Here is a 15,643-nt window from a genome sequence, read left to right as displayed (position 1 = left end):
AATACAATAGTTGAATACTTAACCAAATTTTAAATTCCAAAAATTATCTTTTAAAAAAATATATATTTTTGGGCTCCGTTTCGTAAACATTCGGTATTCAAAATTAAGTATATTTTCTCCTAATTTCTTACCATGGTTTGTTTTCTTAAGTAAAAGAGTTGAATTCTTTGTCTAATTCCAACAACATGAACAAATTTTTAAAAGTTTTTTTTTTTTTTTTTTAAGTTTTCAAAACTTGACTTGGTTTTGATAACATTGGTAAAAAGCAAATAAATGTTTATAAACTTAATATTCAAAAACAAAAAATAAAATAATTAACAAACGAGCCTTAAGTTTCAAAGTTTGGTTTGATTTTTGAAAGAGCAATAGGTTGTACTTAAATTCATACTCCATGTTTCTATATACACAAAAAATAATTTTTAATAATTACTATAGCCTTAAAAACTAAAATGATTATTACCTAAAATAATTGTATAAAAACTATTTTTTTTAATAAATCATAAATCACCTATAAAAAATAGGAAAATTATTTCAAATGGTAAAATGTTGAAAATATTTACAAAATATTCTAAAATTTTAGAATTATCAATAATAGACTATCACTGATAGTCTTAAAATTTTATTATATTTTATAAATATTTTGATTTATTTTTTATATTTAAAATCAGTCCTAAAAATATATATATTTTTCACTAAAATCATTATTTATAAAAATCAGTTTCAAATATGATTTAATAATTTAATTTTCACTTTGCAATCCAATTCAGAATACAAACTCATCCATGGAGATTTCAGTAAAATAATAAAACAGAATGCAAAAGATTTGTAAGAAAAAAATCTGTAGGATAATAATCAGTTTCTTCTTCACTCTTCCTCTTGCAAGTCTCATCAATGGCTGCCAAGCTCTCTCTCTCATTCATCCCTCATTTTCCTCTTCCAGCAAGCGATTTTCATAAAACATCCCAATCTGTTCCTCTCTTCGGCCTTGCGCCGCTGTGTTCATATTCATCGTTCGAGAATCAATTCCGCAAGAGCATTTCAAGCTGCAGATTACAATCCCCAGCTATTCGTGCAATCAATCAGGAGGTGGTTCAGTCTCCGAGTTCAGAAGCGATCCGCGACAGGAAAACTGATCCTGTTGCTTCTTCTAAACTCGTCCTCGTCGTCGGCGGTTCCGGCGGCGTCGGTAGGTTCTATCTGTATTATTCTCTGCAGCTCTCCGTTGAATTTATATGGACGTATATGATGAATAATTAACTTAACTGAATCAGGCAGTATAAACTAATTATTTTTATTGTAAGCTCGTTATAAATCTCTTAAAATTGAGTGTCTTGGTTGTAGTTCTTAATGGAATAGGTACTGGTAATTTTGATGAAGTTTCGAATTCTTAGTCTGATTGATTATTTCAGCAAAAAAAAAAAAAAAAAAAATACTGACTAATTATTGCATGTTGGGAGAATATCCTGTTGATGAGTAATCAGCGAGATATATAGGAGACCTCCTTTCGGGTGATTCATGTTCTTGCTTTGATGTTTCACTTTCTTATATAGGACAGTTGGTGGCAGCAGCTTTGCTTGACCGGAATGTTAAATTACGCCTGTTACTGCGAGACCCGGAGAAAGCAACTACATTATTTGGTGAACAAGATGAAGATTTGTTACAGGTAACACGGTCTGTCTTAGTTGAAGCAAGGTTATTGCCCAGAATGTCAGAAGCTTATGATTGCATATTTCATTTCGCTTGGTTGAGTGTGGCACATGGAGAGGACTTGGGAGCTTTTAGGTTATTCTTATTGAAGTAGAGGTCGGTGTGGCATGATCAGTTGACTGGCTTTAATCTCAATTACTAATTTACTATTGATAACAAATTAGAATGTTTCTTCAATTCATTGCGCTATATGTAGGCTGGAGGATATGTTGGTTCTTAAGAGTTTCACCACATTCTCATGTAGAGTTTGTCGTTACATAAGAATTTTAACTTTGACAGGTATGCAAAGGCGATACAAGGAACCCAGAAGATCTAGATCCATCTATATTTGAGGTTTGTGATCCAGATTAGATTACATTACCTTACCATGTTTTGTTATGTTGTTTCGAATTCTCTACCGATGATTTTATGATAGGAAGCTTCCTGAATTCATTTGATTATTCTTGAGCACTCCAATGCTTTCCGACAGCTGCACCAAATAAAATTATCAGTTCTTAACTGCTCGCACTCCTTTTATATACAAAATAATCTTGCTCAAAATAGTACTTTTTGTTCACTTCATCAGTCCGCAGCTCCTCTCATGGGGAAGCTCCTTCCTACTGTTTAAGAGATGAAACAGAGTAGAGGGAGAGGGAGAGGAGAGGTTGTGTTAAATATCCTTTTGGAAGGACAGAGTAGAGGTGACTGGGAGAAATGAGGTGACAGTTAACATTGGAGGTTGGCAATGGTGTGGTGGTGGGTACTAGAAAGTTATCCTATGGTTGGCCCAACTAATAGGTTCTTCATGCAGAAGATTTGACAATCGATTCCCCTCTTGCCTCCCTTTTCTTGGACTTGTAATTAAATGCAAGATGAAGATGGAAAATTAGAAAGAAAAAGGGGGAAAAAAAGGAAAAAAAGAAGCTAGAAGCTGAAAATTATGATATAAATGGATCGAAAAACTAGTGATCCTAAATTTTATACCGTACAATTTGGGTGTTGCTCTTGCACTCCCATGAATGCTAGAGTTGGGCTCTGAATGATGATCTTAGGCTTACAAGTCTGATCCTTCATTATCACCAAACTTCATTTTTTTCTTCATTTTGGTAACTTAGTTTGTTTTTTTATTATTTTATTATTTTTATTATTATTATTATTTATTTTATTATTTTTTTATTAGATTCCTTTTTGAGTTAGATTGGATTAGAATAATTACTCTTGGTTTTGAATCATAATTGTTTCTTGATTTTTAATAATTACTATGGCCTTTTTGAGTTAGATGCTGATAGAAGTTTATCAGTGTCTATTAGCGATAGAAACTGATAGAAGTCTATCATTGATAGAGACTGATAGAAGTTTATCAGTGTCTAATAGACGTTGATAGAAATCCATCAGTGTTTTCTTTTGTTATTTCTGTTAATAGTTTGATATTTTTTTTTTGTTATTTCTATAAATAGTTTGACATTTTTTTCTACCTGTAAAAATTTTCTTTTTCTTTTTTCTTTTAGTAGAAGAAATGAATATTGATAGATACAATTTTTATTGTTGTTTCTTTTTAAAGAAAAAAAGAATTCATTATAGCTTGGTGGTGTAGTTTATTTACAAATTTAAAATATCTGTTTTGATTTATCTGGTCTTCATCTGTTAGGGTGTCACACATGTGATTTGCTGCACAGGAACGACAGCTTTTCCTTCAAGGCGATGGGATGGGGACAACACTCCTGAAAGAGTAGGTTAGAATTATACTGTTAATATCAGATGTTACGCCTTAGTGTTTTGGCTAGAAACTTAGGCCTACAAATCATTAGCACATCTCTGTTTCTGTTTTCAACAACATTGTTGAAATTGATATAATATCAGCGTTTTTTTTTTTTTGTCCGTCTCAAGATTGAAATTGAAGTTGCACATCTTCGGATACTCATAAGCACACCAACACACAGTCAATTATGCCTATGCGCACTTTCTGACCATGGCCTTATAATTGTAGATTGGGAGGGTGTGAGAAATCTCATCTCAGCAGTTCCTCGATCAGTAAAGAGAGTAGTTCTTGTTTCATCGATAGGGGTAACCAAATTCAATGAATTGCCTTGGAGGTAGGCCAGCTTATTCTACAAAGCAAGCATTATATGGTAGAGGAATAAAGAAACCTGTTAAAAATTGTCATCTGCATTATAGATAGTAAGGGGCAAGGGAAAAACCGGAAACAAAAGAGCCGAAACCGTCATCGATTTGTCTATTCTAGTTTGCATTTAGAGAAAACCGATGATATTCAGTCGGTTTTGGGTTTTCAAAATAACAAACTGGATCTAACCGAACCTACCAATAATGTTTATATTAAGATTATTATCATGTATCATTAAGCATTAGTGATTGAGTTGGCCTTGATTGCTTGTCGTGTGTTCAAGACACATGAAATGCAGTTTTTGTATTTTACATTCCGATTATTTACCTTCAAACCTACAATTCCACGTGGCACAATATAATAATAACCCATTTGGGCCGCTCTGACATAGTGATATGTGCCTGCCTTTGATCCAACCCGACTGGTCAATCGGTTCGAGGCAATTCAGTCAGGTTTATTGGATGGTTTGGTTTTGCTCTCTACTTTTCAACAATATTCTTGGCGGTTCGGCTTTGGTTTGAAACTCAAATTGAGCCGAATCGAAATGTTAACACCCCTAATTGGGAGAGATCAATTTTAGTTATTGTTAAGGACAACAAACCCTCTATCATATCTTCACAATGATATGAAATTTTCCACTTTGGACGTAAGCCTTCGTAGCTTTACTTTTCGTTTCACTCAAAAGGCCTCATCCATTAGAGGTAGTTGTCCTCGCTTATATATCACAAATCTTTCTCTTACCTAGTTAATATGGGACTTTGGTTGTACTACAACCGTTAGTTATCGTGTTTAAAATTTGGTATAGGAAGCAGACAAGTATGTGACTGCATTTGTTTTGTTTTTTGTTTTTAACTTTTTTTTTCCTTTGGTTGGAGGTGGCGGTAGTGGAATTTAAAATTTAAAAGAAAACATGTACAAAACACAAACTTTGCTTTCAGTCTACTAATTGGTTCTCTTTTTTTCTTCCTAGTATTATGAATCTTTTTGGTGTTCTCAAATACAAAAAGCAAGGGGAGGATTTTCTTCGCGAGTCAGGTCTTCCGTTCACAATTATCAGGTCTGTCCATTTGGCATGAATTTATTTTACTTCAGCTGATTTTTTTCCTTCTTCTTTCTAGAAGTATCATAGCTTTTCCACATTGAGTCTATTCACTCTCTTCTATGTACAAATATGTGTGCTCCAGAGCTGGTAGGTTGACTGATGGACCATACACCTCATATGATCTTAATACGTTGCTCAAAGCTACAGCCGGGCAACGGCGTGCCGTCCTCCTTGGTCAAGGTACAACATTATAGAATTTATAAAAATGACACATTTTGTATTGCCACTCTATAGAATGTGGTATGAAGAACCCGTGGGGCTACCTCTGGTGTGGTTTCATTATCCATAATTTTAGTTACCAATTATAAATCCTATGGGCTCAATTCTATACTTTTTCTTTGATTCTAATTGCTTGCAAAGAAAACAAAATAACGTAAAACGAATTATCCAAAAAGTTTTAAAGTGAGTATGCAGGTATGGAAACATATATGCACTTCTTAATACACCTTCCCGTGACAATTAGAACATTTCCATTTCATATCATTCTCATTCCCATAATCAAATTCATATCAAAATTATGTTGTCGTTTTTCATTCCTCTCGTGAATCTCAGGCGATAAACTCATTGGAGAAGCTAGCAGGATTGTGGTTGCCGAAGCTTGCATACAGGCTCTAGACATCGACTTCACTGAAGGACAGGCGTACGAAATTAACTCAGTTGAGGTGAGCTTCAAAGTTAGCTGCAGTTCATGAGAATGAAGGCTTGTTTTACAACTGTTTATAAACAAACTTTCTATTTTTAAAGAAGCTCAAATCAAAACTTGTTTGAAATGCATAACCGTTTTTAAAAAAATCATCTCTTGCTTCCCTTTATTGTATTTTCATAGAGAAATCTAGATCAAAGCTTGTGAATAATGATTTCAATGCTTTACAAGCCATCTGATTATTGCTGTTAAAAGTAGTTTTGAAAACAAAAAAGTAGAAAGCTACTTTAAAACACCATTTCAAACCAAGAATTAAAATATAGATGTCGATGTTAGTATTGGGATTTTAAACTTATAGATATATCGATAAAATATCAATATCAATGGATATTTCTGTAAGTCATAAAATTTATAAACTTTATTTAGATTGAATAATTAACTTATGTTTACTTGGATATTATTAATAGCAATTCTATTCATATTAGACTAAATATATGACTTTTTTTTTATGTTTTACAAATATTTATAAAAGATATCAGAGATATCAATGAATATATACCATAGATGTCGAATACTTCAATTTACAGATATATCGACAGGTTGACAAATATTTTTATCCTCGTTTCAAACCAGTCAATTCAATTCTTCGCATCTCTCTCTCTCTGCAAAAAGTAGTAAAGCTTTGAAACTTTTGCAGGGGGAAGGTCCAGGGAATGATCCCCAAAAATGGAGTGAACTATTCAAGGCTGCTCAGGCACAGTGATTAGTTTCCCACATATCACTAACTCTCTTTCTTTTACTGTGTGTATATATATAATCATTCACTCTCTCCAGCCTCCACTTCTCATGATATCTTCACTGCTTCCCTCCGAATCTCTCTCTCTAAATGTACTATAAAAATTTAATGACCAAAATAAGATTTTTATGCAAAGTTAAAAAACTGTGCCTCAGAGTGGAGAGCCAAGGATAGACAAGCAAGTCATACTCTGAGGATTAGATTAAAAGTATTAATTTAGTACATAATTTTGAATTTTGTGTCTATTTAACCTTTGAAGTTCCAAAGTATTTCATAGGCTTCTAAATTTTGTATTTAAAAAGTCTCCATATTCATTTTTTTAATTAATTAATTTTTTTTAGATGTAAATTTGAAATTTATGTCCAATAAAACTACAAACTTCCAATTAGATTGGCGGATTTTACAAGAACTCAAATAGATGAAAAATTTAAATGCTTCAAAAAGTACTTAACTTAGGTTCATTTTGGTTCTTGTATTCTCAAAATATCTATATTGGTCATCACTTTCAATTTTAATTTATTTTGGTCTTTATACTTTTAAAATGATCATTTTGGTTCTTTTACTTCTAAAAGTGACCATTTTAATTCCATTGTTTTTACTTTTATTTACTTTTAAGAGACCAAAATGATCATTTTTTTTTAATATTTAAGTACATAGATCAAAATGAATCGAATGTGAAATATATAGGTTAAATTAATATTTAAGCTTAAGATATAATCTTTGTAGCTCAGGAACTAGATTTCTAAGAGTAATTTAAGTACAATAGCTCCCAAAGACGGTGCCCCCACACAAGCCGATCAAAACAAAGAATCTGAATGCTGGACGAACTTAAAAGGACAAACAAAAAATTGTTTAGGCTCATTGAAGAATTGATTACTTCAATGGCAATACATCCAAACTTGCTTGCTAACAATAACTCAGCAAAATTTGAGCTCAGTCTAATGTACAAGTTACAAAATTTCAACTTATCACATAGTACACCTACATCAATTTACTCAACCAAAAACATCAGTAAGGAAGAGAACTAACATCAGCTTTTGATGGTATCTCCAATAAATTCACCTGTTTTATCCCAAGGTCGATGTTCGTATGACTTTCCAGCCATACTACGTTTCGTGTTGATACTACCATCTTCACAGCAGTACTCTGGAAAGTAATCCAGAAACCTTTTGCTTCCGAGCTCGTCGATGCCATTGAACAAGAAATTTCTCACCAAGTCCTAATGATTAGATGTGAAGTGAGAGAATGACGCTTCTAAAAGATGCAACTTTGATAGGTTTTGTGTATGTTACCTTTGCAAGCATCTCCCCGATTAATTTTCTTAGAAGACCGTGTCCCGGATCCTGTTTTGCCAATGTTGCATCGAATAAAGTCAGCAGACATTTTAACAAAAGAGAGAGTTTCATGAAACTTTATAGTCTAGATTAAATTTATTTCGGGAGTTGTATAGAGAAAGCAATTTAGTAGACTCATAAATGATCTTGCAGCTCTAAATTTGAACAAACTACAACCAAAGTTCAATTGTGAGTAATTAATTATCGAGCTAAGTTTTGGTAATATCCATCCATATACGACCAGCACTTCTATTCGATCTCCAGAGCTAAGTCGGAAATTTTCGTTAAATAAAAACATAAAAAGAAAGAAAAAGAGATCCATGATATGAAAAAAAATGTTATTACCTTTTCTTCCCTCCACGACAAGTATCTGTGTTGTGCTTCTCTATTAATCAAAAGTCGAGACGGGATAGTTTCCTCCCCAGTATTGTCCATGAGCTCAAGCCATGCCTAGAAGTAAATTTGAACTTTCAGTAACATAATCAAAATAAGATCTAATTCATACACATAACTAAAAATCTTCAAAATACAAAAGCTAGAAATCACACAAAAAAAGCGGAAAAATAGGAATCTCTATCATAGCAGCAGCATAGTCAATTTCAACTACCTTGTAGTAATCCACGAATGCAGAAAACAATATATCGTACTTGGACTCGGTCGAAGAAAACTTGGACCATATCACAATGGGGGAGAAAAACTTCAAAGACTCGCTTGTAAGCTTTCCGCCCCAGGGTAAGAGCTGCAGGAAGTCTGTTTTCAGTAATCATCACATCAAATTTAGAACAGATTAAGGAAACAAGCTGTACACCAAATGTCATAAAGTAGCGAGTTTAGTGTGCCTTGTAGTAGTAATATAACCAATATCTTGAAAAATAAACATTCACCTCAGCATATTTAGTTCCAAGATGCAGTAAGCTTTTATAGTACTTTTCTCTATAATCTCTTTGAGTGATAACATCATGCAAAGGGTTGAGATCCCTACAAAAAGAATCGAGCTAGTATTACGAATGGCTGCAAATTATATTTAGTGTAGGTTCTAACAAGAACAAGAAAATTGCCTGGTAATCTGGTTAGAAAATATGTTTTAACATAAAATTTGGACACTCGGAATACAAAGTTTACTGAGCACAATTTGATGCATGCTTTAAAACCCTGGCTGGATGCATAAATGAGCCAAACTCATGTCACTCAAATCAACTTTTTTTTTCAGGTATGTGATTGAGATTGCTAAAAAAGTTTCTTATGGGATCAGTTCTGGTCATTTTCATTGCCATTCGTCTCTTAAGTTTCTAACAAGTGCCTACCAACAAAAACTGGAGAAACCTCACTAAATCAGAAGACAAGATGACCGCATTCACTTGTCTATGTAACCTTATTAAGCCTAATGAGTATCAGAGAATTTGCAGATTTGTACCTTTACACATATATAGGTGCCGGATAAAAAATGAATATCAGCAATCTTGTGATTAGATCATGCTTTAAGATTGATTGGCCATCAAACTTTTTTTGTGGTGTACGAAACAATTTTTTTATTGAGAACAATGAAAGAATACAAGGGTGTACCAAAACATGCCCAAAAAAATGGGAGTCCAACCCTAACCTTAAAACAGGACTCCAATCTAAAAGAATATGACCAAGATTATAATTACAAAAAGGCCTAGTGATTGACACCCACAAATAAGAGTTAAACATCGTCACCTCCCAAACTTCCTCACTCGATAACATGACCTCTCCAAAAATTCTACTTTTCTTTTCAAGCCAAATATCCCACAAAACAGCAAAGAAGTTAGCATGCCACAAAACTTTACCCCTCTACTTAAAGGGAGGATTCAAAAGCACCTTCTCCAATATAGATCACCTATCCCTATTGCGAGCCCCACAAACACTGAAAGAACTCAACCAGTGACTCCAAGATAGTTTGCAAACTAGCAATTCCACAGTAAATGATTAAGATCCTCCTTGAGCCTCCTAAAGAGAATGCACCCTTGCAAGTACAAAATGAAGGAAGAGTGTTTTTGAATACAATATATGGTGTTAACCCTCCCATGTAAAACTTGCCAAGCCAAAATCTTTAGCTTCTTTCAAATTTTAACCTTCCACAATCTGAAAAAAAATGAAAACTGCAGTAGTTGAAAGAGGAAAGAAAGACAAGGTATGAAAATAAGAATGACAAAGAAACCCATAGAAGGATCAGGAGTTTAAATCCTACTATACCTTCTTATTGAAACAAGTGCTGGTCTCGACAAATATAAAGAAGGCCCCCCACATCAATCGTCTCTCCTCTATCAAACTGAGGATGACACAAACCTAATAAAATCAAAGATGGATGCTCTGGGGAAGGCAGCACCGAAGCCACTAAATGAAACACCTAGTTCAAAAGAAAGTATAAATGCACAAATAAAACACACAGAGGCTTGACTCCCCACCCAATGGTCCTCCCAAAAACAAACTTTTGAGCCTTTCCTAGAACAGAAACTAACAAACAAACTGAGAGAAATTGGGTAAAACCATATGAGATATGACCCCCTTCCCACAAGATTCGAGTTCTTTCTTCTAGGTTTTGACTTAGATTTAATGATCTATATCTACCTCCATCCTTTGGGTTGAACTAAATTGACTTGTTGGATATTGTTGTTAAAAGTGTGCAAGGTATTCGCATAACCAACGGAATTTTAGACCAACTTTTAGACTGTTTCACTGAGGTTCTCATATCAAGAACATCAAATTTAAGTATTTCCTATGCTTCCATGGTTGACGATGTAAAATTTATAGACTTCAAAAAATTGAAACTGATACAAATAATGTAAGGCTATTGTCAGGCTCCAAAGTTCAAAGAAGCTTACAGTACTACTATACTTGAACTTGCAGCAGTGAAAATATTTGCGCAAAATATAGGAACATCAAATTCTGGTTCTGGGAATGCAGCAAGATCTAAAACCTGAACCATAATTGAATGGAAATAGTTCTTAGAATATAAACATAGATATCAAGTATGGTTACTAAACACATCCAGGTTCTGGAGTGAATTTCAGCAGTTTAAGGTTTTCATTTCTAACCCTTAGAAAATAGTTACAAAAAGGAAAAATAAGATTTACGTTTGGGCTAGCTATACAAACTGCAGTTTAGAAATTTGTTGGAAGGTGTCCCAAATCATTCAGAAACGTCAAAATCATTGATACTAATTTTTACAATAATTTTCTACAAAGAATGGCTGCATGGATGAATATTCTCATAACCATAACCAAAGTACTTTTAAGTCCATGACTGAGACTAAGCCTCTCACCATCAACAGACTACAACACTATCTTGGGATAACTAGCAAAGTTCTATACTTCAATCTCCAAGGAAAACTTTCTCAAGGGATGGTTGTTCTTTCAACATTTTTAAAATTTAAATTTAAGGGAAGCAAGGAAAAATAAAGAAGGCCACAAGTAAAAAGGCCAGAGAACTAATAAAACTTCTTTCTTTTCTGATAAAGTCTTTTGTATCTGATTTCCAATTTGAAGATTTTCATGTAATCCATTTTGGGGTTTACTCATTTTATTTCATTCATCAATAAAATTTGTTTCCCTTCTCAAAAACGACAGAAGTGATTGTCAGAGCATCCTCCAATTCTCCTCTGTCAAGTCACTTTACATAATTTAGAAATTCATATTTCATTTTCCAATCATATTATATGAACTAAAGCATAAAAAATTCTTCCTAAGAGGGTCGAAGTATAAAATAAAACCTGCATTGTTTCACTTTCAATATTCAAACTGCGAAGTAGTCTGATCTTTGGAGCTTGGAAAGATAACATTTCAAGCTTGACTTTTTTGTCCAAGGAAATCATGGAATTATATTTTTCCTGCAGGATAAGAATAATTATATAGTTATGATGACAGAAACAATGATTCATATCTTAATTCAAACTTTTAAAATTTTATTCATAAGGTTTAAAAACTTCAACCAGAAACTACATCAAGAATGCTGGCAATAACAGCCAAGATACAGACTACACAACCATGTATGTAAATGCAAGCCTGAAATCATTGCATTGTATTGACTTGAGTCGACATAAAATCATACAATCAGTCAGAACATCAAATAAGGTATTCAGTAATTAGTGTGTTGACAACCTGCATTCTAGATAAAAAAGAATATATAATCTTAAGCAAAGATTAGATATGATTTACAAATCGCTAGATTTCTTCATATCCTAACATAAAAGAGACACGGAATCTATGTTGAAAAAAAAACTGCTATAATCTAGCAAGATAAGAACAAGAAACCAACCGTTGAATCTCCTTAGCAGGAAATGTGCAAGTTTGAAGAAATATAATATGACAAGAAAGGGACCAAGCAGTTAAATTACAATTTCAGTTCATTAAGTTTGATGGTTGGTGTTTATTTACTTTCAAAAGTTTCAATTCCATCCCAGAAGATCCTATTATTAATATCATTAGTGATGTGGTAAATCTAATGGACAAATATTATTTATTATTATTATTTTTTTATTTTTAACAATCTCAGAGAAGGGATCAAACCTTCAACGTCTAGGGAAGAAGATCATGTCAATTAGATAATTACGGTTGAGCTAAGCTCATTCTGGCCAAATATCAGTTGATCTATTATGACATGGCAGACCAATGATAATGGGATTCAAAAGATATTAATTTCTGTGCATTCTTATGACAAGTTAAAACTCAAACTTTGCTAGAGAGAGTCAGTTCCAGTCCATTAAAAGATAAAGCAATGAAAACTATTCTATAACAAGAAGTCCATCAAACCTCTTCACACAGAATCAGTAAAAAAAAAAAATAATAATAAAAATAAAAATAAAAGGACTCTTCACACGGAATCACTGAAAAAAAAACTCATCATTCAATAACTCAAAGTAGAACAGGGGAGAAGAAGTAAAAAGTTTCAAGAAACACAACAAAAAGCATCCCTATGCTTACACAGACACTATTTAACAAAGAAAACAAAAGTCAACCTTGAGAGAAGAACAACCAAACTATTCTTTGAAGCATTACAAAGAAAAATTGATTAAAGAAGCTCAAATGAAGCAAAATCAGAAGACCCAAGTACAGAATCAAGTGGATTAACCCATTACCTGTAAAGGGGAGGGAAAGAGATGGGTGTGAAGTTTGGTTTCATCCAAAGCGAATTGAACAAATTTCTGATATGAAATTGAAGAGATGGGAAGGAAAGCTCTTTTACACTTGTTTTTACTGCTACAGTTGGTTGAAAATGGTGGGGAGTTGAAAGAAAGGGAGAAGGATAAACGAGAAGAAGAACCCATAGCCGCAAAGCTTCCAATGAAGGGTTCAGTTGAAGCATTTGCGTTACTAGAATCCCATTTTCTATCTCTTGATTTGATCGATCCACTGTTGGGGTTTGAGCTGCTGCAAGAATTTTGGATTCCGTGTTGACCCACGTCGCCAAATCAAGTCAGATAATATGATATTTAAAGAAAGGATGAAAATATGGATCTCCAAATGAGGAAATCTACCTGTTTTGATATTCTTTGCCTTAAATAAGGCATAGTGTCCGAAATATTAAGACATTTAGTAATTATTTTGGATGTTTTAATATTCGTTCTTTTTTTTTTTTTTTTTTTTAAATTAAGTCTATTTTTTTTAATTTTTTATAATAATTTACCTCTTTTTAGATATGAATTTTTTAGTCAAATTCTAAAAATAAAAAAATCTTTAAAATTAAACCATTGAAAAAAGTGGATAACAAAGAAAAAAATTTAAAAGTGAAAATAGTGTTTATAGGCTTAATTTTCAAAATAAAAATAAAACCAAATGATTACCAAACATGACATTTGTTTTTTGTTTTTTTAAAATTAAACATATTTCATTCATTTTCTATAATGGTTTGCCTCTTTCTTAATCATAAGAGTAAAATTCTTGACTAAATTATAAAAGCAAAAATAAGTTTTTAAAGTCTTTTTTTTTTTAAATTTAGCTTAGATTTTAAAAAAAGTGGGTATAAAGTAGATAACAAAACAAGAAATTTAGAGGTGTAAGAAGTGTTTGTAAGCTTAATTTTTAAAAACTAAAAACAAAAAAAAAATGAAATGATTATCAAACGAGACATAAGCTTTTATTTATTTATTTATTTATTTTGGCACAACAATGATAAGGATGGGAGATGAACATCTGACTTCTAGAAAAGATTGTCATGTCAATTACCATTGAGCAAAATTAGTTATGGCGTCCAAAATATTAAGCTTGGGTTGAGAAGGATCCAACTTTTAAAAGCATAAAATGGGTATTCTTAAGACTTATTTGTTTTTAATAATGATTTGGTTTTTGAAAATGAAGTTTGTTTTATATAACTTGATCTTATACTATAGTTTTTATCCTTTCAAATTAAAAAGTTAGAATTTACAGCAAAACTCCAAAAACAATGACATGTTTTAAAAACTATTTTTTCTTGATTATTTTTCAAAATTTAGCTAGGGTTTTTTTAAGAGATAGTTGTTGAATGAGAAATTTTGGACCAATCACAAGTTGCCATGTCATTTACTAAATTAATGACAAAATTTCAAATCATTAAATTTGGGCTCAATTAGGAGTTGACATTTGTCCTGAATTAAAGTTGAAGACAAATTTTGATGACGCCACGTGGTTTTATCATGACGTTGAATCAGATAAGATTAATTTGACTCAATTTGATATTATAATTTGGGTCAAAGTCCAACTAAGCCCAAAATGTCAAATCAGGCCTAAATCTGATTAATTGGGCTCAAAGGCCAGACTCATGGACCAACCAAGCCCAAGTCCAATTAATTGAGCCCAAAGGCCAGACCCATGGATCAACCAAGCCCAAACCCACATGTGAACTCTATAAATAGAGAAGCTCTCCTCATTTGGAGGGGGCAACATTTTCTACGTTCAGAGAGTCTAGAGAGAATTTATTAATGAGCAGAAGACTCCCAAGACTCTTGAAGCTGCACTCCTAGAAGACAGAAGACCATTGAAGACACAAAGACTCTTCTAAAACTTCTACTTCAAGAACATTCGGTGTTTTTCTTCTTCAAGTCAAGCATATTCACCCAACTGAGAGAGAATCAGAGGATCAAGTATTAGAGATCGAACCACATCACATCAAATCAACTTCAATATCAATACCAAATCAAGTTCAACCCCTTGTTTGACATGTTTCTCCGGAAACCTTGTGTGAATAAATTGGCACGTCCGGTGAAACATCTTTATCTCTCATCTCTCTCTCAGCATTCGAACAAGGCAAATGACACCTAAGAAGATGGTATCCAAGGCTTCCTCCACAAACGGCTCATACATGGGACCTATCACCCGCAGTCGCTCAAGAGAAGTCATGCAGGAGCAAGAGCAGAGCTCCCTCACAACTCAGTAGCACATCTTGAGGCAAATGATGGAATCCCCACAAAGCGGGGTGGTCATCAAGGAAAACCCCTTTTTTGACAACTTTACTTTCGCCTCCAGCAAGCCGAAAAGAGATTAACCGCCAGATGTGATTTCTGTCATGATGGCGGACGTGACGACAGAAGCGGCCATGGCAGAGATGGAAAGGAAGATTATCTTTCTAATGAAAGTCGTCGAGGAGCGAGACCATGAGATCGCTGCCCTGAGAGAATAAATGCAGTCTCGAGAGGCTGCTGAATCAAGCCAAGTACCCACAGTCAAAGCAACTGACAAGGGGAAAATCGTGTTGCACGAAAACCAACTGCAACATTCAGCCTCGGTGGCCTTTCTGTCGATCCAACAACTGCAAGACATAATCATGACCTCCATAAAAGCTCAATACGGAGGGCCGACTCAAACTTCCTTCATGTATTCCAAGCCAAACACCCAAAGGATCGAAAACCTGAGAATGCTTGCAGGGTATCAACCCCCAAGTTCCAGCAATTCGATGGAAAGTGCAATCCAAAGTAATACATCGCCCACTTCGTAGAAACATGCGAGAATGCGGGAATGAGGAGAGATCT

At 33.6% G+C, this 15,643-nt stretch overlaps 2 protein-coding genes across 2 annotated transcripts; one reads left to right on the top strand and one right to left on the bottom strand.

The window, feature by feature from the left end:
* Positions 1-733: 733 nt before the first annotated feature.
* Positions 734-6,426, top strand: LOC120070634 (NAD(P)-binding Rossmann-fold superfamily protein). Its single transcript, XM_039022457.2, has 9 exons — positions 734-1,186; positions 1,551-1,663; positions 1,987-2,040; positions 3,335-3,419; positions 3,674-3,779; positions 4,779-4,865; positions 4,993-5,090; positions 5,463-5,572; positions 6,251-6,426. Exons 1-9 carry the CDS (start codon positions 892-894, stop codon positions 6,314-6,316), a joined length of 1,014 nt encoding a protein of 337 aa, XP_038878385.1. The 5' UTR covers positions 734-891; the 3' UTR covers positions 6,317-6,426.
* Positions 6,427-7,148: 722 nt separating this feature from the next.
* HY2 (phytochromobilin:ferredoxin oxidoreductase, chloroplast / phytochromobilin synthase (HY2)) lies at positions 7,149-13,225 on the bottom strand. Its single transcript, XM_039024155.2, has 8 exons — positions 12,779-13,225; positions 11,414-11,530; positions 10,527-10,621; positions 8,568-8,661; positions 8,291-8,422; positions 8,029-8,133; positions 7,642-7,692; positions 7,149-7,568 (listed from the first exon to the last, which is right to left on the bottom strand). The coding sequence occupies exons 1-8, from the start codon at positions 12,965-12,967 to the stop codon at positions 7,380-7,382; spliced, it is 972 nt and encodes a 323-aa protein (XP_038880083.1). The 5' UTR covers positions 12,968-13,225; the 3' UTR covers positions 7,149-7,379.
* Between the last annotated feature and the right edge of the window lie 2,418 nt (positions 13,226-15,643).

This window comes from Benincasa hispida, chromosome 2 (assembly GCF_027475165.1).
Source record: "Benincasa hispida cultivar pf3 chromosome 2, pf3_genome.v1.1, whole genome shotgun sequence".
Lineage (NCBI taxonomy): Eukaryota > Viridiplantae > Streptophyta > Magnoliopsida > Cucurbitales > Cucurbitaceae > Benincasa > Benincasa hispida.
Note: the sequence above shows the minus strand (reverse complement) of the source record. Positions and strands in the feature narration are given on the sequence as shown.

Bases quoted from the DNA above. Each gene is read 5' to 3' on its own strand.
- LOC120070634 (XM_039022457.2), top strand. From the start codon at position 892: ATGGCTGCCAAGCTCTCTCTCTCATTCATCCCTCATTTTCCTCTTCCA. The intron at 1,187-1,550 runs GTAGGTTCTATC...TTTCTTATATAG, and splicing joins CGGCGGTTCCGGCGGCGTCG to GACAGTTGGTGGCAGCAGCT. The intron at 3,420-3,673 runs GTTAGAATTATA...TTATAATTGTAG, and splicing joins CAACACTCCTGAAAGAGTAG to ATTGGGAGGGTGTGAGAAAT.
- HY2 (XM_039024155.2), bottom strand. From the start codon at position 12,967: ATGGGTTCTTCTTCTCGTTTATCCTTCTCCCTTTCTTTCAACTCCCCA. The intron at 8,423-8,567 runs GTGAATGTTTAT...GACTTCCTGCAG, and splicing joins TTGGAACTAAATATGCTGAG to CTCTTACCCTGGGGCGGAAA. The intron at 7,569-7,641 runs GTAACATACACA...TCTAATCATTAG, and splicing joins TCGGGGAGATGCTTGCAAAG to GACTTGGTGAGAAATTTCTT.